At 34.2% G+C, this 25,825-nt stretch overlaps 1 protein-coding gene across 1 annotated transcript in view; it reads right to left on the bottom strand.

Moving 5' to 3' along the window:
• Positions 1-25,825, bottom strand: part of LOC129233338 (uncharacterized) — a 76,602-nt gene that overhangs the window by 7,576 nt on the left and 43,201 nt on the right. The window contains exons 19-26 of the mRNA XM_054867380.1: positions 20,802-21,045; positions 19,620-19,800; positions 16,005-16,230; positions 9,960-10,079; positions 7,332-7,504; positions 5,254-5,428; positions 3,497-3,541; positions 2,071-2,146 (exon numbers count right to left, since the gene is read on the bottom strand). Of these exons, the coding sequence (XP_054723355.1) occupies positions 2,071-2,146; positions 3,497-3,541; positions 5,254-5,428; positions 7,332-7,504; positions 9,960-10,079; positions 16,005-16,230; positions 19,620-19,800; positions 20,802-21,045 (1,240 nt within the window). The remainder of the gene's footprint in view (positions 1-2,070; positions 2,147-3,496; positions 3,542-5,253; positions 5,429-7,331; positions 7,505-9,959; positions 10,080-16,004; positions 16,231-19,619; positions 19,801-20,801; positions 21,046-25,825) is intronic.

Below are 25,825 nucleotides of genomic sequence, written 5' to 3' on the forward strand. Positions count from 1 at the left end.
TTTTAAACTTAACTAATAGCAACTGTCAGCAAACGGTTTTGTTGCCTAACATTTTCAAGTAATCGCATTCAAATAAAAATAGAAATATAGTGTTTTGTTCGATCTCAGTAATAAAATAGTAAGAAACGTAACAAAATAGTAGGTCAAAGCCCGTAGCTAAGGTTGAAATTTTTAAGAGTGATCGGCAAATTCAAAGAAGTTCTGGAGCGAAAGCACGTATCCAAAAGATCCGATAAAATAATTTAATGTTTTTTTCTTTATTAAGACTACTTCTATAAGCTTGGTTCTCATTAAAAGTATGGAACAAAATAAGTGTAAATGATTTCTTGATTACAACATACAATAATTGCAGTTAATCTTAAAATCTTCATATTAAGGTTAGTTCTAAAGCAGTCAATAAAATTTAAATTAAAAATTTAGCGAAGAACTAACGGTATAGTAAAAGCTATTCGTACAAATTTGTATACCGTCGCATTTTGTGTAAAATTAGCTCCTGATGTATATGAGCAATATTTTCGTTGAAATTTTATTGATGAAATATAATTTAAAATATATTCAAGAAAATTTTCAGAAGTAAAATATTTATATTTTTTATAAACTCTGAAATTAACTTTGGGTGTCATCTACCAGATATGCATCACCCAGGCAAACCACTCTCTCTCAAGAACTTGGATTTAGAAAAAAAGCTTTTTTCTCTCAAGTTACAGCTTTCAAAAATTGAAAGCACACTATTAATATATATTTGTTAGACATTAAGGGGGGGGGGTGCAAATTACAGGTAATCCTTTTCAATTTTTTTTAAAAGGGATTTTTAAGTCATCTCACTTTTTAACTCGTAACTATTGGAAAATTTGATTTTTAAATTGAATTTCTAACGTTGTAAGCGTCTTGGGCGAACAAAATGCGAAATTTTCATATAAAGGAATTAATATTTCAATCTCTGTTTAGAGGTTTCCCCTTTCCCCTGAAGGAAGAGAGGGAGTTGAAAAAATACACTTAAAAAAATTTAAAAAAAGTCCGGGGTTGGAGTCGGAGTCGGCCATATTCCTTCCGACTCCGCAGCCCTGCCATACAGACCCTGTACGTTTGCGAATGCCATCTGTAATCCTTAGCTACGGTTTATTATCGACTCTAGCAGTGTGAGCATGCGCAAAAACTTTTAATCTAGTGAGTTTAAAAAAGCATTTTCTGGTAATTGCGGCGATTGTAACGCAAGAGAATGTAGAAGCTAAGTTGCCAAACTGTAAACAAACCTTTTTTTTTCCATAAAATTTGTTTGGTGGAATTGCTTACTTTTCCCGCAAGTTTTCATTAGAACAATATCCTTAGCAATCGTTAGCGTTCATTTAAGTTCTTCGTACATAAATGAAGAAATCCACTGAACCTCGATAGAATAAGCAGCTATGAAAAGCATGGAGTTTATATATACTAGAGTGCGCGTTCCTTGATCCTCAAGGCAAAGCTAGTTGGCAACATGAGGAGAAAATTGAGGTCAAATAAGGTAACAGGTTCTTCAAGTGGCAACTTTCGCGCCATGTCACGGTGAAGGTAAAGTGTGCGTTTAACTAAGTTTGTGCACTTGGCAGATAGCAGCGGCAAAATAACCATTTTAGCTCTATTCTGTCTCAGATGGACCTGGAAATGAATAAATATCTGTTGTTCTTTAAAGGCCAGATGCCATATGGAACAATGTCCAAATACTTGTTAAACGGAAAATTTTTTAAAACTCCCCCAAAAAAAGAATCTGAGAATTTTAAGTTAATATTTTAAAAATATCGTTCAAAAATGTTTTCCTTGTTTTGCAAACCACTTAAAATTTTCGTCAAGGAGTCACTAGTATAAATTAGATAGTTGTCATTCACACTTCTTTTTTAAGAATCTGAATCTTGAACAATTGTAATAGGAATTATTTATTACATGATAAAAAAGACCCCCCCCTCCCCTCAAATACTAATATCATTTCTTCCACAAAAAGAGATAAATGCGTAACTTTTAATGCTGTTACCTCCTGAAACAGAATAAAATACTCATTTTAAAAATTAATTTCAAAAATCAAAGTAGATCACTTACTCCATATCATATTCAAGATCGCAGAAATAAACAATATCCCTTCCTGAATCCACTGAAAAGTGTCTTCCATATTTATCTGCAATGAAAAGCGAAATCAAATGTCTTGTAAAGCAGAGACAGGAACTTATATTAAAGCAATTCAGGAATAATTATTATTGCTTTTTTTTTTTTTGACAAATGTTTAAGTTTGCCTTACATTGTATTTGACCGTAACTACACTTCAAGTAGAGCATCGATTAATTGAGCTACAAATAACAGAACAGTTCAAATATCCAATCATATACTCTCTCTCACATTTTATGACAGAGCGCGTAAAATCGAAAGCATTGCATAGGTGAATAAGGACTTGCAAGCACGGGGAAAATCAATATCAATAGTATAGAATTTATAACAACTTGAATAAAGTTGTGGAAGAAAACTAAATGCGCACAATATTTTTTTAATCTGCCAATTAATTGATGAATTTTATTTAAGCATATACATTTTCTGCATTAGAAATAGGAGTTTCACTCGTTTTTACAAATAAAAATACTCTGAAGGTATATAATATTTTCACCTGGAACAAATCCTTCTTTATTTACCAGGAAACCATACGACAGTGCAGTGATGAAAAAAAAAAAAAAAAAAACTAAATAAATAGCAATTAAAAGGGTGTTTACACCATAGATGTAGTATTACTAGATGCTCAACTCCGCAGCAAAAGCCGCTGTGCGCCATTAGCCGCGTTCACAACACGCTTTTGAAAAGTGTGTTCTGAACGCTGCTAATGGCGCAAAATTTCGGCCCGGTAAATCCCCGCTCTGGCTCCGCAAAAAACCGATTGAAAAATTCCCGTTTCCATGTAAAAAGAGAAAGCGGATTTTACCCAGCATCCTTAGCGGCTGGTAGACGAACTTCTTTCGCGTAATGCATTCTGGATAAAAACTCCGCTTTCACCTGCTTTCATTCCAGAAGCTAGCAGGAGTTGAAAGATTCCACATATAACCGGATGCGATGAAAAGCAGGTTTTTCCGGGGTCGAATGTGTCCATGGAAACGGCCCTATTGATAGGGCGAAACTTGGAGTAAACGGGTAAAAGCGAAGCTTGCAACCTATCACGGTACGACAAGGGTTCGGTTGCCCATGGAGTCGGTTTCTCATTGTGTGTTTAGTTAATGCAACATCCATGGCTTCAAGGTTATTCTCTATTACCGTATTCGTGAAATTCCCTGGTTAGTGAGTTTCTTTTTTCTTTGACCTTGTGCTTGTCAAGTACGCGAACTTAAATGATTCGAACTAGGGATGATGCAGATATACGGGATATATATCCTTACATACAGGAGAGCGTTGATTGTCAGCGCTCTCCTCTATTAAGGTTTTTCTTTTTTTTTTTTCAGGATTTTATGCTGTCATTAAAAAAAGTGGTACATGTATAAGCAATACTCACTTTTATCGTCGGAATACCATGTAGGGTCATGTTTCGCACATTGAACTGAAAGAAAAAGGAAAACATTATTTAAGTCAGTCTTAAAATTGTTTACAATAACTTTCAAATGGGGTCGTTTCCAAAATTTTAAAAGCATTTTTTTCGGAAAGAGCATGCTTAAAAAGATAGGATCTGACCATTTTTTAAAGCAATTTGGTTAAGTTTAATATTTTGAAAAAAATACTTAAATTCGGTGCGTTTTCTTTGATTACGGTTCTGCCGATGACATCACAAATGATGAAATGCCTTTCACATAACAAAATATTTAATTTACATCTTTACACACGCGTATTGGCAACGATACGGTTAATAGCAATTGTAGAGCGCAATTTTAATTCGCTTCTTGATTATCATAACGTGGAAACGCTGTAGAAATATACGGCACAAAGTGCATCATTTGTGACGTCATCAGGACCAAGCCCTGTTTGAAAATCGAGCATTTAAAAAAATTAGTTAAAAAATAATTGTTGAGAAAATGAAAGTATTTTTATGGGTCCATGTTATTATTATTATTATCATTTTTTTTGCTTATTCTATCAACTTCAGTGACTAAAAGAACTACTTTTGACTGAAGGAAATAACCCCATTGTCTACATTCATTATATGAGGCGTTCAGAGCTAAAGTGGATCAAGTCGATGAATGACTTGATCCACTTAATCAAGTCGTTAATCGGCTCTGAACGCCTCAACACAATGCAAGTGTGTGGGCTCTGGGGGGAAGATCAAGAGCGCTTTCAAAACTATTTACTCCAGTGCAAGTAACAACAGCCTCTGGTAAACTATTTAAAATGCCTACAGCCTTGCTAAAGTAGTATTTTTTTCCTGGTTTCAAGATTGGGTTTGGATTTGAAAAGCCGAAAACAATTGTTCCTGGTCTTGCCGTCTGTGCAGAAATTTGACCATACATGTCCTCTTTTTTAATAAACTTAAATGACTAGAGCATGTCCCCTCTTACTTTCACTCAAGTACTAGAGAATTTTAACACTCAGTTACTCACATAGATGGAGGCATATGGGCTCTCACGATACAAAATTGAACTGGAGTTTTAATTAAGCCGTGAATGCCTGATCCAAATAGGCACTTAAGGAATTTTTCATTCTAAATGGGTGGTGACTTTTTTCCGTATCTCTTAAATCCTCCGATAGAACACTTGACCCGCGGGTTCTGATTCCGTGACCAAAGGCGTTTGTTGCCAGCGCTAATACGCTATGCCACCCAACCGACATAAAATGAACGTCCAAGAAGATTTTTCGTATTCAAGCAACTGCTTGCTTTTATCTTTATATCTTTATTAATATTAATTAAAGCTGAAAGTCTGGATCTCTGTCTAGATGTCTGGATGTCTGTGACAAGCATAGCGCCTAGACCGTTAGGTTGATTTTCATGAAATTTGGTACCCAATTAGTTTATAGCACGGGGATGTGCACCTCAAAGCGGTTTTTCGAAAATTTGATTTTGTTCTTTTCCTATTCCAATTTTAAGAAAATTTTACCGAGCAAATTATCATAACGTGGACGAACGCAAATTACCATAACGTGGTGGACGAGAAAACTATCATAACGTGGAACTTGGGCGACCAAATAAACATAGCAAATTGGCAAGAAATTCATCATCCATTATTTGTAAATATACAAGCTAACCAAATGACCTCTTAATTTTCTACTACGAGCAAAGCCGTGCGGGTACCGCGCTAGTTCCGAATAAAAATGACGTATTACCTGATGGCGATTTTTCGCCAATATAGCAGCCATACATTTCCATCTTCAGCCCAATGTACATAGCATTCTCTTCTCCTTTCTCGGCCTCTTCCACGATAACCCTGACGAATCTTGTCTGAATTGGCTTCTCAAGCTCGTCGAATGCACTAGTTTTCTTGTAAACGAGTTCAGTCACCTGTTGGAAAAATGAAGAAAATTTAAAACTGTACTGAGAATGTTTAATTATAACATTTATACATCTCACACTGCTCATTCAAATCTAGCCTCATTTTAATAACATCTTTGAATCTAACCTGCCTAGTATGCGCAAGACCTCACAGAGTCTACAGCAGGAAGAGAGCATTTAATATCTCCTGTTCACCAAAACTCATCCATACAAGCTATTGCAGAGCGCAACTGCAGAGCTCGAATACGCTACCTTGCGGTGATTAACAATACTAAAGAAAAAGGTAAAATATTCTATTCCACGTGTTTTCGTTGGGGTAAATTACAGGCTTCAGACAGTTTGCGGTGTAATGTAATTTTAGAAGAATAAAAAAAGAAAAAAAAAAAAAACTTCCCACAAGCACGATGAAAAATTACTGCCCTTCACTAAGCGTCAAAGCAAGTTACAAGTTACGGCATGTGTTTGTTTTACCGTTTTTATCCGCCATTAAACAGTGGCTGCAGCGCCCCCTATAGTTTACTGTAGTTGCGAATTAGGGTTGCGTTTAGTGCACATGGAGTACATCTTGTGAAACAGTTCATATCTAATGCATTTTAAGTGGCCAGTGATTAACTTGGAGAGGGTAGTTCGGAGAGTCCCCTGTTCTTACCAAAAGCAAGAGGACCAACAGGGCTGTCTCTCTTATTCTAATCATGTACTGGAGGAGTCCTCCAAGCCTAGAGATCATTAAAATCTTTTCTTCGTTGGTTATTCTCAAGATAGGATAATGAGTTAGTTTTGTTTTCTTTCTTAAAATGGGATTATCGTAAAATTTCACTTCATTCACAAGGTAGGTGAGCCAAAGGTGGCACGTGTCCGTAGGATTATTCATGAAACAAAATAAGGTATTGTTCCTAAGTTATTGCCCCTAAGGTTATTTTTGCTTTCTTTATAAAAAGGGATAATCGTGAAAATTCATTTTATGCATAAGATAGGTGAGCCAAAGATTGCAAGTGTCCTTAATGAAATGTGCCTAAGGTTATTTTTGTTTTCGTTAAAGAACAAAATAAGTTATCACTATGTTACTGTTCCTAAGATTATTTTGTTTTCTTTATGAAATGAGATTTTCGTGAAAATTCATTTCATGCATACTGTAGGTGAGCCAAAAGTAGCAAGCGTCTTTTTGGTATTGTCACTAAGATAATCTTTGTTTTCTTCATAAAACAAACTTAAGTTATTGTCCCTAAGTTAATGTACCTTAGGTTATTTTTGTTTTCCTTATTAATTCACTTTATGCATAAGGTAGGTGAGCCGAAGGGGGCTGGTGCCCTAAGGTCTCTTCAAAACACTTCCCTTATTTTTTTAATCATGAGCTGGTGGTACTGAATTCAAAGAGTTGACTTTTTGCCTACCGCCATTGCATGCTATAATTTCACTGTAGAGAAGGAGTACAGTTTTTAATTCTAGCATAGATTATACAATTTTTATCGGTTTAAATTCTTGGAACTTTGAGTAATGATACGTTTTCTGAAAAAATATTTATTTTTCTTTAACCACATTCACTCCAATTCCAATAAGTTTAAGAGATTATTAATTTAATATCGTTCAAACTAGGATCATATGCATGTTTCGAAGGTGGCCACCTTAAGAAAAAAAAGTATTTGAACTAATGCCGTAGGGTAGTTACCGGCATTTCAGACAATTATATTAGTTTTTTAACATTACTAATTGATCTGTTAACATATATTAGTCCTTTTTTCTTTTTCAAACCAAGTGAAATCAAAACTATTAACGATTTTTCCCCTTGTAATTTTCTGGTAATTACTCGTATTTTTCATTGTTTTATCCTCATGAGGTAAAAGCAGTCTTCTGAAAAAATTTTAACAATAAAATTAAAAAAAAAAAAATCAATAATAATAGGATTCGAACTTACCTCATTGGCATATAACCAGTCAGAGCCGGTGTGACTGTACTGTAGCCGATACTTGGTGACCATCCTGGTGTCGTCAACTTTCATGAATTCCAGCTTCGACACCCTGGTAGTTCGCAGGAAGTCAACTTGGAAATATGGTTTATGCGGACCTAAACGAAGAGCTGGCGACCATCCTGTAAATCAAAGAAAATTCGTTAGAATACAAATTTCGTTTGATGGGTTACAGTAGAATACTTTTATAACGCCGACCTGTATAACGCAACTCTCTATAAACCGCACAACTTTTCAGAAATAAACAATAAGTTTTGGAGTTTAAAAACTCCCTCTGTTTTGCCTTGCAAACAAAAAAATTGTTAGGAAAATTAAATTTTGAAACAGTTTTTAATCTTTTAATTTTAATTCAAAGCTTTTAAATGAAAATTAGCATTCACAGTAAAATGAAAATACCAGATGGTTCTTGAAAATGCAGCTATTAGAAGCTAGCAGATGAAATGCCATGAAGCTAGCAGAAGTGCAGGATAGTTCACTTTCTTGTAATAAAGAAACATATTTATGTATGAATAACTAATTATATAATTAGTGCTTTAATACTCAATATAGATGAAACTCATGCTGAAGTGCTAATATACAGATATATTTTAGATATTAGTTTAAAAAGTTTGTGAAATGACCTATATAACGCCAAAACCTGTATAACGCAAAAACTCTGGTCCCAACGTGTGCTTTATAATGGTCTTCTACTGTATCAACGTATAACGCTTATAATGTCTCCTCCAGGTTTGATCACATAGTATTGCTTGAGGTCTTTACAAGTAATATTGCAGGACAAGAATCATTTTCTATAAGCAGGCATTGCACGCGCAAAACTGCCAGTGAAAGAATTGTAAAAATAGACGAAAAACAAAAGAGGAGGAGCGCTCGAACTTTCATCTGTCATATTTGCATGGGGTAATAACATCAACATACTTCAGGGCGGTCATTCCAAGCTCGTCAGCTTGCGAGATCGAGATTCTCGCTCACGTGATCGGTTGTGACGTAGAAATGTCGCAAAGTAGTACTCTAATCTACTCGAACCTAGCCGCAAGTTACTTTCGAGTAGATAAAAATGCTACTTTACGACATTTCTACGTCACAACCGATCACGTGAGCGAGAATCTCGATCTCGCAAGCTGACGAGCTTGGAATGACCGCCCTGGAAGGGCAGAACTTAAAACGTCAAAAGACTGAAGATGGTTGAAACCGTCTAGCGTTTGTGAGACATTTAATCAAAATTTTGCGTTCGTGTCAGGCTGTTGAAGAAACAAAACTTTTTGATATGCTTATTTCATCTTTGTTAAAATTGTTTTAGTCACTCCAGGAAACACTATTTCAACACCAGAAAATCGCCCGTCAAGATATGACGGGTGAAGATTGATTCTACATTTGAACGAAGCAGTTTGGTGATATTTTGATAGTTGAAATTTTAACCCTAACTCTAGTGGATTACCCCTAAGCTCCAGTAGATAGCGTTCATTGTTGACCACTTTTTCGTTTCTTCATTCCCCTGAAATGACAGTCTTACCAGTAAAGCAGTTAAGTTACCGGATCCTTTCAGTCTCGTCATAATAAAGTCTTTCCCTGCATGTTGAAAATTACCAAAACAGATTATCAAATTATCATGCCGAGGCGTGAGTTTCATTGTTGAAACACGTGCGTTACTCTCTCATCTGCTATTATATGAATGAATCTAGCCTAGAAATCCCCCACGGGGGAAAAAAGTATAAAACTTAAAAAATATGTAGGAAGCGAAAAAAAAAACCCTTAAACTTATTTAAAAAAAGAAGAACTTCAGTTGAAATTTACTTTAAAGAGCCTTCGGATTATGGTACTCCCGTTAGAGGAAGCCACATCTCTCGTACATCCACGCAACCATCTTCTGCGCCAAAATAAAGCCATGTCCCCAACCGGGGAACTTTCAACATACCACACCAGAGGATAAGGGGCAGGGCCCCAGGTGCCTCAAGCAACGAACTTATATTTCCGTATTATATGAATGAGGATTTTGTGTGAATATTAACGTTCTTTTCAATCATTGCTCAGAAACAGGACTACAAAAACACGTAAGAACAGCTTCAGTCAACAAACAGTAACAAAAGTAATCTAATCAAACATTACAAAATCTGTCTAACGAATTTTTTTTTCGAAAGTCGATTCACGTAGTAATTTTTGCGAGTTTATGTCAGAAATTAAGAAACACTTTTAAAACTATTATCCATTCATATAAAAGTTGATGCAGAAATTTCTATCCGGAAACAGAATAAGTAATGCAACACATAAGAAAAAAAATCCCATAAAAATATACTTTTAAACTCCTATTTGAGTCGTTTGCAAAAATAAGATTAAAAATTCTTAAAGAAAACGATGTCAAGGCAAGAAATTGCACTGAAGAATTAAAAACTTTTGTATTCCAACAACTAGCTGGGTTTTTTTTCAGTGTGAAAAAACTTTTAGATTGAGGCAACTTACGAAATAGCAGATACGAAATACATGCATATTGCCGTTTCACTAACCAAAACCAGTGACCAAACTTTTAATTATCTAAATAGTAACTATCGTTAAATACGAAAAAGGTTGAGAACTACGACCCACCTTTCTTACTGCCGGTCCTAATATTGTACGGACCAGTCTCCCTCTTTGCGGCAGATGAGGCACTTAATTGACACTTGTATATTTTCTTGGCACTGTTCAGACCTAGGTTTTTGTAGCACTCTGCAATAGAGAGAAAATGTGAAAACACGTAAAAAAATTTCAAAATTGAAAATTTCATAATGTTTTCAAGATTTATTTTATTTCAACAAAATATTGACAATCCTTGAGTATTAATACATATACTTATATGGACAGTTTTATGCTCCCCCCCCCCCAGAAAAAACATTTTGGCTTGTCATAACCACTTCCCCTCAGGACAAAATTCTGACTTGTTATAATCCCTAACCCCCCCCCCCCCCCTCACTCTCCCTCGAAAAAATTCTGGCTGCACTACTGAGTGATTGAGACGGCTTCCAAAATGTCAACAATAAAATATGCTGGTTTTTCTTCCTAAAGTTTCGCTGAGGAAAGAAAAAAATAATTGGGCATGTTTTCGTTTCTTTTTTTTCCCTTAACAAAACCACCCTATGTGTCAGATTATAATTAAACATGTACAGTGGCTCCCAAAAGTCTTCGTACACCTTCGACTTTCAACGAAATAGGCCCCAATCCATTGGTTAGAATTAATATTTCGGAATAGGTATTTAATTATAAGATCTATGATCAATTATCAACAAAACCACATGAAAAGTTTAAAAAAAAATATTAAAGCTTAATTTTTTAAAAATCAAAAACCAAAAAGTGCCGGAAATTTTATCTCACAAAAGTCTTCGTACACTTTATAAAATGTCTATATATTATTGAATAATCTAACTTTTGATTAAGTTATTAATTAGTAGAATATCATACAGTATTCATAACACCTTTTAAACGTCTGGGAATAGATTTCATTCTTTTTCTTTTTTTTTTTTTTTTTTTTTTTTGCGTAATTTCTGAGTAAGTGTTCAACCACACTTCGAGTCTTACTGTTTCAAGCTCTATTTTCGTTTTAAAGCCCGTTTTTTCGTAATCTAGCCTCCAGATATCTCTAAATACGTTACATTAAATTAAAACCTGGAGATTGAGGAGGTATTTTCTAAACTTTAGGACAATTTTCGAGGCACTAGACGCAAACGTTGAAAACCGTGTGCTTCTTATCGTTATCTTGATAAAAAACAAAGTTGTTTTCAATAACCAAATTTTTCACTAAGAATTCAAAATTGGTTTTTATAATATTTAAAGGAACAGCATGATTCATTATTTCATCAAAAAATTCCGAACTACCAAGTCCTGATGCTGGTATGCACCCTCACACTAGAACACCTCCACCGTCCTAATTAACAGATCCAACTAAGTTCTTAAGATTAAGTTCCTAATTTTTTCTTCTACTTACAATTACACAACAATTTAATCAAAAATGTTTAATTAATTTTTATCTGTAAGTAAGACGTAATTCTAAAACGTTTTGAGCTTATTTATCATTGATTTTGCGACGAAAAGCGTAAGCTTTCTGTTTTTCGCACGACCAAGAAAATTTCTGCGGGAAGAGGTCCCATTTAATACAGCTAATCAGAGAACTTGGCGAACAATTTTAGGTGAAAATTAAATGTAAAATGTTTCATTTAACTCTGCAGAAACTTTTGCAGCACTCAAATGTGTATTTTTCATAAATTTATTAACTTTAAATCTCCGATTATGTTTTGTCACCTTTGCCGGTTGACCTTTTCTTACCTTGTTTTCGGTCCGATTTTTCTCTTTAAAGCATTTTATCAAGCACTTTACTATACAAACAAATAAATTAACTACATTAGAGACATTTCAAACCAATTTACCGCTAGTGTGGGAAAAAATTCAAATTTTGAATGGTGTTTGCGATTTTTAGGAATACCAGCCATTTTATAGTAATAAGCACAATATTAAGAAATAAATAAACAAAAAATTAAAGCCAAATGACTTATAAGGGTCAACACAATGCCAAAATATTAATAAAATGGCATATGATAATTTTAATCATGAATTTATTCGAAAATATTTGAGCGTACGATGACTTTTGTGGCGTGTTATTTCTCTGTCTTTTCGTTTTCTGACCCATTTCAAAAAGAAGATCCGTCAATATTTTGAAAAAACCAATGGGTTGCATTTAGAATGACATAGGAATGACGTGAAAAAATATTGGACTTCATATTCGAATTCAGTTTCGAGTTATTTTGGTTTTATTAAAAAATTTCAAAGTGTACGAACACTTTTGGGAGCCACTGTATGTATTCATCATTTGTATGTATGAAAGAATTCAATTTTTGTTCAATACACTGTTAAAAAATGTATGATAACAACTGTAATAAGTTTTTACTTTGTTTTTATGAAACTTTTACGAAAAATTGTCTGTCTTGGGCTCAAAAGTTTGGTTTCCCCGTATAACATTAACTTTCAACTTCTACGTACTTGATTTTTATCATCAGTGTTCTAAAAGCAAAAAGGTAAACATTATTTTGTTTCCAATGCATTGTAAGAAAATAACATTAGGATTGAACATAAGCTAAATTTGGCAAACGATAAATGAAAAATGTAGTCGAAACAAAATATGAAATAAAATAAATAGAGAATGATTCTATTTATTTTATTTGCAACTCCAATAAACTAAAGGGCGCTGCAGCCACTGTCTAATGGCGGATGTAAAACAAACTGATGCCGTAACTTATAACTTGCTTTGACGCTTAGTAAATCACAGTAATTTTTCATCGTGTTTGTGGGAAGCTTTCTTTTTTATTCTTCTAAAATTACATTACATCATAAACTGTCTGAAGCCTGTAATTTACCCCAAAGAAAACACGTGGAATGGAATGTTTTACCTTTTTCTATAGTATTGTTAATCACCGCAAGGTAGCGTATTCCAGCTCTGGAGTTGCAAATTTTAAATTTTGTTTTGTTGCTGTTGCTCAGACGAACTTTATTTCTACAGAAAAGCGCAAAATGCGTTTTGTTGATAGTATAGAAAGAAAAGCGGATTAAGTTTCTTCTTGTTGTGCATAACAGTTTTAATTTAAGGTATGTAAAATGATTAAGTTTTATCGTTTGTAACAACTCTTATTTTTAAATCATTGGATCTTTGAACGTTCTGGTTGCCAGCTTTCGTTTATATGTTTTATTGAGCCGAAATTTCATCTATTATAAAATTTGTACCTTATAAATTGGTTTCGATGTAACACGGAACACATTCCTTCATTTACATTATTTCAAGGTTTCGTATAACACGGTTTCGATATAACACGGAACATGGTTTCGATATAACACGGTACACAACATTGACATGATTTATGATATGTACGTGATTAATTAGGTAAAAAAAAAATGAGTAAAAAACCATTTATAAGAAAGTCTCGTATAACACGGTTTCGATACTACACGGAACGAACTAACCGTGTCATACGAGGAATACCTGTACAAATAAATAAATAAAACATGCAAAGAAAAAGATAAGGTGAATGTAGTTAAAAATAAATATAGGAGAAAAAATCGGCGTTTTCAAGACACTTGGTAAGAACCACAGTGTTGAATTTGGTATACAGTCAAATCCCGACTTAGGGGAGGAATGCGTTCCAAGACCCCTCGCGTAAGTCGAAATTTTGCGTTGTGGAAAAGGGTATGTGTAAAATTTTTCATAAACATACCTAATTATTTTAGACACTTGTTAAAAACACCTCAAACTGTTTTAAACCATTCCTTAACTCTACATTACTGTTTCTTACATAAAGAACTGAATTTTTGTTTGAATTAAAAGCTATTTTAATCAACATAAAATACTGTTACGATGCACAAAATCTGTACTATACGGTACGTACAGTATGTAGTAATAATAAAATGATGTACTATAATAACACTGTACAGTAGATCCAGTAATGATATTTGTAACTTTAAAAAAATAAGATGTTGATGATTTATGTTGCATGATCGAATCGTTATTCTAATACATTTTTAAATTCAGTGACTTCGCTAGTTATAATTCATAACGTTTCCATCTATATCTCTTCCTGGTATCTTTAATTCTCATACAAGAGCAGCTTCCATTTTCATAATTTTTGAATTTCGCTTAGACACTACTCGGCGAACTTTTACTGATTTTCACCCCCCCCCATCTTGGCTTTTAATTGTACATATGGAAGATTCACTCACACCTAATTATCGCGCTTCCTTCGACGCATTTTTTAGTTGTTCAAGTACATCGAGAATCTTTAGCTTTTCTTTAATTGTCAGTAGAGACGTACCGAGTCGCACTTTGGCCGAGTAGTCGAGTACCGAGTACTCGGCCGAGTACCGAGTTACCGAGTACCGAGTTTCAATTATGTTTTAAGAAGAACCAACGACACATACGTGACGAATTTTGAACTCATTGAAGTTATAGTATAGACCTCCATGTCACAATAATAGTTTTTAAAACAAAATTCCAGTTGAAATTTAATTACGCATTATTTAAAAGATTTTGTTTGTGTCAATAATTTTACAAATAAGTTATTTTTTAAACTAAAAATAAACAAATAAATAAAAAGTAGGATTAATCAAGTTGGAATTATATAAAACAAATTATATCAATCTGTATACTTCTAGTACGCCAAAGGTAAATAATTTTTGAAAGCAAATGAAGCAACGCTAAAAACACAAATGTAGAGGAGCACTGCAGACACCTGTTTCTGCATTACAAGGAATGTCTTTTTCAGTGCATAAAATGTGAGATAATGAATGTAAAAAAAATCCGACTTTTGTCGTATGTCTGTAAATCCATAAGCTCATATTTTGTGTATTGAAAAAAGCATTCCTTGTAATGCCAAACACGTGTCTGCAGTGTTCCTGCACATTTGTGCTTTTAACGTTGCTTTATTTTTTAAGAAAAGATATTTTTATGCTTCTTATAAATAATTTCGTTTGTAGCAAAAATAATATAAAAATTTCATATTTTCTGTACTTTCCTTTTTTGCCCCATTTTTAATAAATAAGTTTCATTATAAATGGGCATTAAAATAAAAGATTTACTCCATTGAAGCATAACAAACTTCATTATTCTCAAAATTTAAATTTGAATTGTAAAATTGAATTGTAAATGATTGCAGTATATTATATACTTGCACTTTTTTATTAATTGTAAATTCTGCTTTGAACAGTATTCAATTTTTTACAACTACTCGATATTGGCCGAGTACCTGATCAAAATTTGGCCGAGTACCGAGCACTTGGCAAATTGGCCGAGTACCGAGTAGTTACCGAGTACTCGGTACGTTTCTAATAGTCAGCATGGGCGTCCATATGCGAAATTGTAAGGGAGGGGGGTCCAGATATTTCCCCGTGGTTTAGCAGCATCTTTTCCCCATAGAAACCGATTTCAGTGCAGATTAGAGATATTAAAATTTGACATTTGAAATAACTTATTCATTAATGCCTGGAAAAGAAATGTTTTTACATTTTTTCAAAGAAAAAAGTACTAAAAGCAAAGAAGTTTTAATTTCTGAGCCCCCCCCCCCCTCCTACCCCATACGGGCTTCCATGATTGTCAGAAACTTTCTTTTTTTCCTTCGTCTTCACAAACTTTAGAAGTGCTCTTAGGTGTCATTATATTTCATCAACTTTTTCGCATTTAGAATGAAAAAAATAAATGGTATAAATGAGTAGTTATTTGTATTCATAAAGAAAGCATTGGTCAGATTAGTACGGAGTGGGAAATTCTGCTACCAGTGATGCAGTGATGCTAAAGGGATAAAGATCCGTACACGAAAAAAATATTTTAAGTAGCCAATAACAAAGCCGATACTTTCACACCGCGATTCCCTTTTGAACATTTTCGTGTTGCAGGTGAGGAATTCGCTTTAGGTCTAAAATTATTTACTGGTGAAAAAAATCGCGTTGTAGCCATTTCGCATAAGTCGAATCGCGTTGTCGCGGGAGTCGACTGTACAACAATGTAGGAAAAAAAAAATACTAAAAACGAAAATAGTGGCCGAAATAAAAATTTTCAACTTTAAGAACAAAAGAAAGTTTAACCTCTTCTAATTTCAGAAAGAAAACTATTTCTCAACTTACCTTGACTGTTTACAATGTACATAATGTAATCGGTGGGTCCACAGTTGACAATTGTTTCAGCGGATTCAGGATTAGGTGAAGGTTCTTCCCGGAATGTTTGCATGCAAAGGACCCTGTACGGTGTCGTTGCGTTTACTTCGCCACGACCGAAACCTCTTTCGTTTTTGGGATCCGCAAGGAGACTAACTGTCACTGTCGCTGTGTCCGAGAACAAGAATTGTGGAATCTGAAAATAATAACAGTACTTAATTTTTAGGTAGAGAGGAAAGTAACATGGCTTCCTTAAGAGGTTTTCCACCTCCAGCTCAGTCACTTGACTTGCTATGCCGGGCTGATGAGTGCTAACAAGCACGAAACTGAAGTCCTTGGCTGGAATGACTGAGCTGGCGGTGTATTTCGTGTATTTCTGCCTTAAACCTGGCTAACGGGCGGTAACTTACTGAATAAACCATGCCTTATGCAAAACTTCAACACGCTAGTAGAGTTTATTTATGCGCAACAAAATACTTTTGCAGCTTAGAGCTTAAACAAAGGCCGTTTGCTCTTTCCCATTGTAAACAAAGAAATGATGCATATTTTATTGGAAGTGATCATTTCTAGATCCTTTTCCTTCATTACTAAGCTCTTATTATATGAAATACACCGCCAACTCAGTCAATTCACTGGTTGAGTTGGCGGTGTATTTCATGTATTTCTGCCTTAGTCCTGGCTATAGGACGGTAACTTATTGAAAATACCATACCTTGCCTTCAATCTTCGAGTTGAACCGAACCATTGTTTCGGCCACTCGTCTGGTCAGTGCTAATTCTATATTATCTACCAGTTTGTTTGGCACTCTTGGCTTCCTTAAGAGGTTTTCCACCTCCAGCTCGATCACTTCCTATGCTTGGCTGATGAGTGCTAACAAGCACGAAACTGCAGTCCTCGGCTGGAATGACTGAGCTGGCGGTGTATTTCATGGATTTCTGCTTTAGCCCTGGCTAATGGACGGTAATTTACTGAATAAAAAAGTAGCAGTTATAGTGTAACGGCACCAGTAACAGACACTGGTGCCTTAAGACATCGCTTTCAGGTTAACTGAATTTTCGGAGCCTTTTAATGTATTTAGATTTTTAAAACTATTTTTCCCTCGTGTAACTATATCTCGTTTAATGTTTGAATGCTTCTGGGTCCTCTGAAATAGTTTTATATTTGCTCAATTTCGAGAAAAGGTCCGCCCCCAGTAGCAGACACCGAAAAATCTGATGATACCCAGTAACATATAGAATGAGAAAAGGATGAGAAATGGACAAATTCCCTTTTCCTCTTCAAAACGTGCAAAAGTTCTTTATTTTCAGAAATAAAGCCTTATTAAATTTAAATGAACATGAAACACCAGATGAGGCAGTGAGAAGCAAAGGGATGTAAGTGGACATTTTCAAGTTTTGAGTAAAACACGTTTAAAAATAACATCCTAGGTAGGCTTTCATTGAATTTTTTTCTTAATCATACTATATATCAGCAACTATCAGGGCTACTAGTACCATCTCTTGCCCCAAGACAGAGGAGAGGTTCACCTACCATGTGAACTGGTTATCTCCAAATTTTTTATTTTGGCACTTACATCCCTTTGCTTCTCATTGCCTCAGCTGACCTCCTGGTGGCTGTTCATAACCTTCCACCAATACCTTGTAAATATCAACTTGCCCATAAAATTCACTATGATAACACTAGATGGTTGCACCGTACTCATGGCTACAGGAACATCAATTTTATCTGCCTAAAATTCTTATTATTTCGATCCTAACTTATGACTATCTGTTACTGGACATTTGTCTGTTACTGGTCCGTTACTCTAATTAATTTGGAAAACTGACGGAGGTGTTCAAAAAATATGTTTGTTATCCACATTTTTACTTTGATGTTACCGAAAAATAGCATGTACTGGAATTTTTGCTGAAATCATGTATTCTGCTATGACAAAATTTGAAGCATTTTTGTGTAGCTCTTGTTTAATTTGATTTTTCAATTTTTTACTTATTCAAATTGGAAATTTTACTTTGGATGAATTTTTGTTGTAAATCAATTGCGTATTTTGTCTCTCCTATTTTTTGTTCACTTATGGGAACATTGAAAAAAAGGTTCTGTAATTTAAAAAATTCCTCTCATAAAGATAGATATTTGTATTTACTGAAAAATGATGCTTCGCAGTTTCAGAGAATGAATTTAGTATAGTTTCAACGTTATTTGTTTTCCTTCCACACAATTAACAGTTCGTTTTCAGAAATTATTTTAATTCGTATTAAGAAAATATCACAACCAGACGAAAAAAAAAGGTAGAAAATTATTCACTTTATTCTTTCTTCAATTGCTAACACGATGTGAAATGAAGAAGTATTTTTGATTTTTTTCAAAGAAAAAATTCAGTACATTTGGAAGATTTAACTACACGAGTGTTTAGCATTTGTAATGTCCCCCGTCCCCGTAATAAAACTAAGCGAAAATTATAATTGTTACATCAGCTTGAAAAGAGAATATACTTTTGCCTGATAACGTTGAATAAAGAGTTGGTAGTAGGGAGTAGTCTAGAGTAAAGCCTCGAATCGTAGCTTAAGTAGCGACACGTTCAAGGGCTTTAGTCTAGAGTACAGCTCTGAATACACATACACAGCTGAGACAGTATACTGCCGTGTGCAGGTAAAGGGCAGTAACTGCAAATTTTTCATTTTTTATTTTTTTGCATTTTTGTCATCTATTGTATGTTATCTTTCTTGTACAAGCTCGCTCATTTGGTTTTCGCTGAGAAAAAGGCGCGAAAAAGACGTATAATTCCAACATTCCCCTATGGTTAGTGTGAAATCCAAAACGCGTTTCTTTAAATATTTCGGAAACTTATTTCTGCAGATACTGCCGTTTACCTGCACACGGCAGTATACTGGGCTTTAGTTTAGAAGAGCAGCGATTCACTACTCATAGTCGAAATATCCGTTTTTTGTGTCGATTCACTGGTGTGAGAGCCTTCGCTCAAAAACTGTCAGTGGCGTAGCCAACAAAGAAGACTTGTCATATTACTCAGAATTATTGGATGCCAAAGCGATCCAGTTTCAATCCAGATATTGTCTCTCATGTAGGAAAAATAGTGTAAAAAATCTTATTTTAAGGTTTTTTTAACTTCTACCACTTGTATTTGAGTTTTTCTTGTATAAATAGTAGTTAGTGGGCCTCAAATTATTTTTTACAAAACTTACTGTCACACACTTAAAAAGGTTGGGAAAAGCTGTTGCAGTGTAATTAAAAATTTATGGGAACGATTCATGAAATATTTTACTCTGATTAATGTTTCATGCATTTAGGTTAGTTGAAAATTTAAACGATTAATGTACTCTCAAAAACTTTAAAAAATGTGAAATTCTATTTGTTTGAATCATGGCAAAAGTGCGTGTTACTAATTAGCAGGAACTGTTTTATTGAAATGTTTAAAATTATTATTTTCTTAAAGCCGTTTTGTAGGTTAGGGTTTTTTTTTCTTTTTTTGTCATCATACTAACATATGATGATGAGCAATATTTTTTATCTTCATGACCTTAAGAAACAGAAAGCGTATAAAAAAACAAAAATATAAATCAGCATTCATACCACAATGTCTAGTCCTCCGAATTCCGGTAAAAATTGAACGGTCCCAACTGAAGTCACATTGAAGAAAGCTTTGTTATCATATTCCACATAAGGTGGCAAATAAAGACGGACAGTTGCATTTATTGGCTCGGCTGTAGACTCATTCTTGTGTTCCACTGTCACGGTTACGTTAATTGTATCGCTGAAACAAAAAAAAAAAAAAAAAAAAAAAGTTGTTCCAATGACAGTCATTCGAAAGAAGACATAAATGCTTATTATTAAGTAAAATTTTAAATTGATAGTTTAATAACATTTGTACCAAGTCTTAACACTCCCCCAAAGTCTTGAAAATTATTCATTTGTTGAGTTTTCCCTGAAGCAGTATGAAAAAAAACTGAATTTTAGTTTCCTACTAGAAGCATTCGATCCACGAAAAGAACTATGTTTCGGGTCATAAATGGGTTAGTGATTTATCAATAAGAACTGGAATGAATTAAACTTTAGGCTACAGATATCGGAGTCCGATGTCGGAGATTGAAACACTCTTACTGCATGTTACTTCTCATAACAGAAACTATTTACAGTGTTCACACAAAGGCAAGCAAAAGTGCAATTAATACTTCTGTCGGCATAACACCCAGCAAAAATTCCGAAATCCTAGCTTGATTCTAGACTATCGTATTATATACCGCAAAATATAGTATTTGCTATCTCTTGCAAAATTCTCTTTGATGCCTTTTACCGAAATAATCTGTTGGGACTAATTGGGTTCAAAGGCAATCCGGGTTAGCGAAAAACCGGATAATAAGCAAAAGACGTTCTTAAATAAGCAGAATTGTCTTTTATTACAGCACTAGTGGCACCCGCATGGCTTTGTCCGTAGTAAAAAAATTAAAAAGTCTTTTGGTTTACGTAATACACGTGAGTAAAGATGCGAATTAAATATTTTGCACTGTAAATGGCAACACTGAATGGCATTTAATCATTTGTGATGTCATCGGCAGTAGCCGTTAACAATGAAAGCGCTCCGATTTAAGTTTTTTTTTTAAATATTAAACTTAAACAATTTGTTTAAAAAATGGCCAGATGCTATATTTTTAAGCATGCTCGTTCAGAAAAAAAAATACTTTTAAAATTTTGGAAACGACCCCACTACTTTATCGATCTATTTGAGAGGCGTGTATGAAAAACATTCGTACTTACCCACTCTGATAAGGTTTTTTATTGTCAACCAGAACTTTGACATCTAGATCTGGTCTTTCTGTGCCGTCTCTTCGTACTTCCATGGGCTGTTCAATATCAATGACTGCCTTTCCAACCTCGGCAATGAATTTTAGTTTGAATATTTTTTCATTGTTTGTAAGTGGGTGATCGGACATCTCTACGAGAACCTCCAAAGTCAAATCATCATCGCCTTCTTGTGCCATGTTCATTTTGTGGCTTAAACCTATAAATATCAACGCGTTTAATGATGTTGAATAGAACTGAGTAACGTATTTGCTCAGTGCTAAATATGTAGTTCTGAAGAATTTGTTTAAAAAAAATACAAATACGCGCTGTATATTAGTTGATATCTCTTCTCATACTTAAATTAATCATTTCAAAAAAACTTTTAAAAATTAAGAAAGACTTCAACATTTTCTTCCCTTTCATGTTATTTTCTAAAATAAGCTGATGTGTCCATCACATGACTTCCTTTTACACCAATTTAATGTTATTTTCCCATTATTGGCAATTTTAATGTGATTCAGTAGTCTACTCTCTGAATATCACCAACAGTGACCAAATTGAAACCAGGTTAAAAAAAAAAAAAAAAAATCGCCAAATTTGTCACCAAGTTGACGACAAAACCTGCCGACCAAAAGACTGGCGATATATCGCCAAGTGTCCGCAAAATTATAACACCACTTGAATGTGCATCGAAATTAACAATGATTTCCCCCCAAAAAGGTGAAAAAGACCCCTTTACAAAAACCTGAATGCAACCAAAAGAGGAGGTGCACAACTAGACCCCACGAAGAAGAGTACGTACCTAGAGAAGTCTACGTACCAAATTTCAACTTTCTAGGACATACCGTTCTTGAGTTATGCGACATACATACGCACATACGTACATACGCATATACATATGTACATACAGACGTCACGAGAAAACTCGTTGTAATTAACCCAGGAATCGCCAAAATGGATATTTCGGGCGTCTATACGTTCTTAGTTATATATGCACGTGTAGTCGGGTCGAAAAAACATTCATTCGGGGGTCAGAAAAATGGAAATTAAGGTCGATTTTTGAGTGAATTTTTTTTTCCGAATACAATACTTCCTTTTTCGTAAAAGGAAATAAAAATTATCCTAATAAAGAAGTAATTTATAAAAATATGCAATTTAATTTTTTTTACATCCTGTCTAGACTAGTTAGTTTACTAGTTTTAATCTCTCCCATAATATTTGTAATAAAATCTTTCCTCTACCTAAACGGAAATTATTTTTTTCAATTCCCTACGCACTGTCATAAGTCATAATAAGTCATTATTAGACCAAAAGTTACTCAAGCGAGTAGTCATTTATTTTTCTTGATAATATTTTTCTTTCATCGCTGTGACTTGTTGTCTCTGATGGGAAAGTTAATACATTTATGGTATTCAAAACAAATGCCTTTTACTTGATATCAACCAGAAAAAAAATCTCGATTATAAAAAATCCATGAAATGCGTTCAGACACAATTTCAGTAGCATTATTAAAAATATTTATCGAGAAAATTTTACTAGTTATCGTCTTTCACAAGTACTACTGATTATAAACTTGGAATTTCATGTTATAAAAAATTAAGTAATTAATAATTTGTCACGCATTTTTTTTTATCTGATTGTTTAATGACAGCGATGCCAAATCATTCTAATAACTTTAGAAGATTTTTCTTTAATTAACTCACAACATGTTTTCTTACCCAAATTAGCTTTCATTCGCACTAATGTTTAGCTTCTTTACAGTTGATGTTTACATTACTTATTAATTAATGACATTCATAACACATCTTTAAAAAAAACATTTTGCTTTAAAATAGAATGTAATATTTTACCATTTTTAACTTTGATTTCACCATGCGTTTTAAGAAAAAATCGAATTCTATTAGTATGTGATCTTTCCAAGAGGGTGCATGTGTGATGCACATTTCTTCAGAAAAGATGAAATTTTGGCTTACAGATCGAATTGTATTTACGAGGGTCAGTTAGAAAGTTAGTTGCACTGCTCAAGAAAACAGAAAAATGATTGAAATTTTACTATAACTTTATTCGCATCTTAAAGTTCCATTCAAAATCTCTTCTGTTATTTAAGCACTTGTCGAGACGTGGTACAAGTTTTTCTATGCCATCCGCAAAACAATCCCGTCCAATGTCCGATAACTATTGTTGGGTTGCATCTTTCACTTCGTCATCCGCATGGCATCATCGCTTTGAAAGTTCTTGTTTTATGGGACCAAAAACATCGAAGTCAGGAGGTGAAAAGTTAGGGTAGCTTGGGAAGGGGATACCACACTTTCCACCTAAACTTGGTCTTCCCTTGCGCTCAGCGTCGTCAATATCTGTACGTCCATTCTTAAACATGTTGCACCATTTCACGATACCTTAATGTGACATTGCATTTTCACTATTCACTTCATGCTACTGCACATAAATTTCAGCGCAGTTGCCCTTTTTGCCAACAAAATTGAATCACTGCACGCATTTCCAATTTGGACACTACTTGCAGCTATCGAGACATGTTTGCGACTGACAATCAGAAAAACTGAACTTGTCTTGGGGAAGCCGGTACATCACACAATAAAGGTACATGTCTGAAGTATTGCCATAGAATTTCATCAAAATTGTCTTAGACGGAACAGATTTACGAAGAAGTGCAACTAACTTTTGACTGACCTACATAGTAATTATTGTTTAAAAGTAAAGTTAGTTTGTATTTTCAAAATTACTTAAATTGGTGTTGAAATTCTAGAGTGTCTCAAAAGTGTAACTATATTAACAGTACAACTTTTCTCAACGGCACCCTTCCGCTCAGCGTGAATTCTTAGAATTATTATACGCGTTGTCGAATAATACGAAAGAAGTGACGAGATCTTCCCATATCTATGTTAGTCCGGTATACTTTCATAACTTTTCGTGTTCTCCCCCTTATCTTTTAGCATGAAACCTATGAATTACCTTGCTGTGTGGACGTATATGTCAATTTTACTGTATAACTAGTCTGTGTCAGGATTTTATTAGTTGAAAAAATTTTAATCGAATGCAGTTCGTGAAATAAATTTTTCAGACTCAGTCATTTTTGCTTGAATACCTACGACCGTTTGATTTTAAACAATACTACGAAATAAATTACTGCAAGTTGTTGCCGAATACTTTCCTTAAAGATCAAGATTGAGAATTTTTTTTAGTCACCTGTGGCTAGAAGAAACAAATTTATTAGTCGCCACTTCCTTTATTTTTTGTCACAACATTTTTTGTAAGCAAAAAACAACTAACCAACTAATTACTTCTTAAGCTGCTACTAGAATATAAAAAAAATAAAGGTTATTACAACTAATTAGTGGCATTAACATTATTTGTATAAAGAAGTATCAATTACGTGAGCAGGAAATTACATCATTTTAAAGAAGAAGGCTTTCTGACAACTTAAAATTGTTAATGGCGCAGTTTGGATTGGGGAGAGTGGCGACCAGATGGCGAATGATACCAATATTTTTAGTCGTTACTTTTTTATGTAGTTTCCTCGTGGGGACACTGATCTTGATCCCTAACTTCATTTAAAAACGAGCAACACTATTAAGAACTAAAGTACTGATAGTTGAAGAATACCCGAATTTGGTGAAAATCCTACATAAGCTTTAACGATGTCTTTCTGAGTAGTTGGTCCAGCAGCAGTCCAGCAACAGTGATCTTCGGTTATCGGTACACTGTTAAAACTAAAGGTTGCGTTTGGCACCTTTCAGGGGTGAAACGCTTGTTCACCAGCGACACCCAATACGGAGCCGGAATGGCACCTCTTACTAGGGCGAAAAATGGGCACCTTTTAAAAGACAGGCAGCGCGGGGGAAAAGAAGGAACCTTCGGAGAGAAAAATGGCACCCTTAATGATTTCTACAGTAGACCCTCTTCCCCCTCCCCCCGATTGTGTGCGTTTTTGAATATTATTGTGTTCTATTTATTGTTTGGGTTTATGATAGACAAAGTCTTGGTATTTTTTTCACATTGAATTCATTTTGGATTAAAATTTGTCATTTAAGGCATTTGATCACATTTCAGACTTTTCAATATAATATAGAAGTGTTCATGACTTCAATTCCTCTATCTGAGTTCTAACTCTCATAAAAACCCTTGGATTGCTCAGTAGTTTTAAATGATATTGACATTTACTAAAGCATGATACTAAAAAATAAGAGTGTAGGCATTTATGGATAATTTACAAGCACAGCCAAAAATATCCAGTTATATTACAATCACGGAAAAATCAAATCGTTTCATAAAATGCAGGCGTTTCATAAACGTTCAAAATATTTTAATCAAGAGTAACATATTGATACGTATTATATAGTTCGACATTTGAATATCCTATTTGAACATAAGTAATCTAAAAAAGCACTTTTTTTTCTTTGTTAAATAGAAACTTTTTTGACATTAAAAATCAAAACAAATTTTTAGCATCCTACATAATGAAAAGCATTGGAAACGGAAATTAGAGAGAGAGAGAGAGAGAAAAAAAAAAGCGTCTAGACACTGCATTCGGTTTTTGAAATAACACCAACGAAATATTTCCACGTAATGAGTCATGGCATGAAACACACAGAGAGATTTCTTTTCAAAGCTTTTTTTTTTCTTTGCTACGTCTACGCAATTATTTTATTGCGAAGATAAAGACATTTAGTCTATCTGCTGTAGCAGTTACTTACATCATTGAATTTTCATCCCGGTTACTTATTAATTATTTCGTATTGCTAACAATACACAATTTTGGGGAAAATCCGTGAGACCGCAGACGTGACAAGCAATGAACACCATATATTAGTACACGTGATAAAAAAAGCCATACATCACTATGTTAAAACGGTTAACCATAAACAATAAGCTGTACTCAGTTTACTTTGTTGAAACACAACTCTGAAAACACTAAAAGCCTGTTAGAAAGCCTTAAATGTTATACCATGATTAAATGCCTGTACTTACGCAAGGTTTTG

The sequence above is a fragment of the Uloborus diversus genome, unplaced genomic scaffold, assembly GCF_026930045.1.
Source record: "Uloborus diversus isolate 005 unplaced genomic scaffold, Udiv.v.3.1 scaffold_349, whole genome shotgun sequence".
NCBI lineage: Eukaryota > Metazoa > Arthropoda > Arachnida > Araneae > Uloboridae > Uloborus > Uloborus diversus.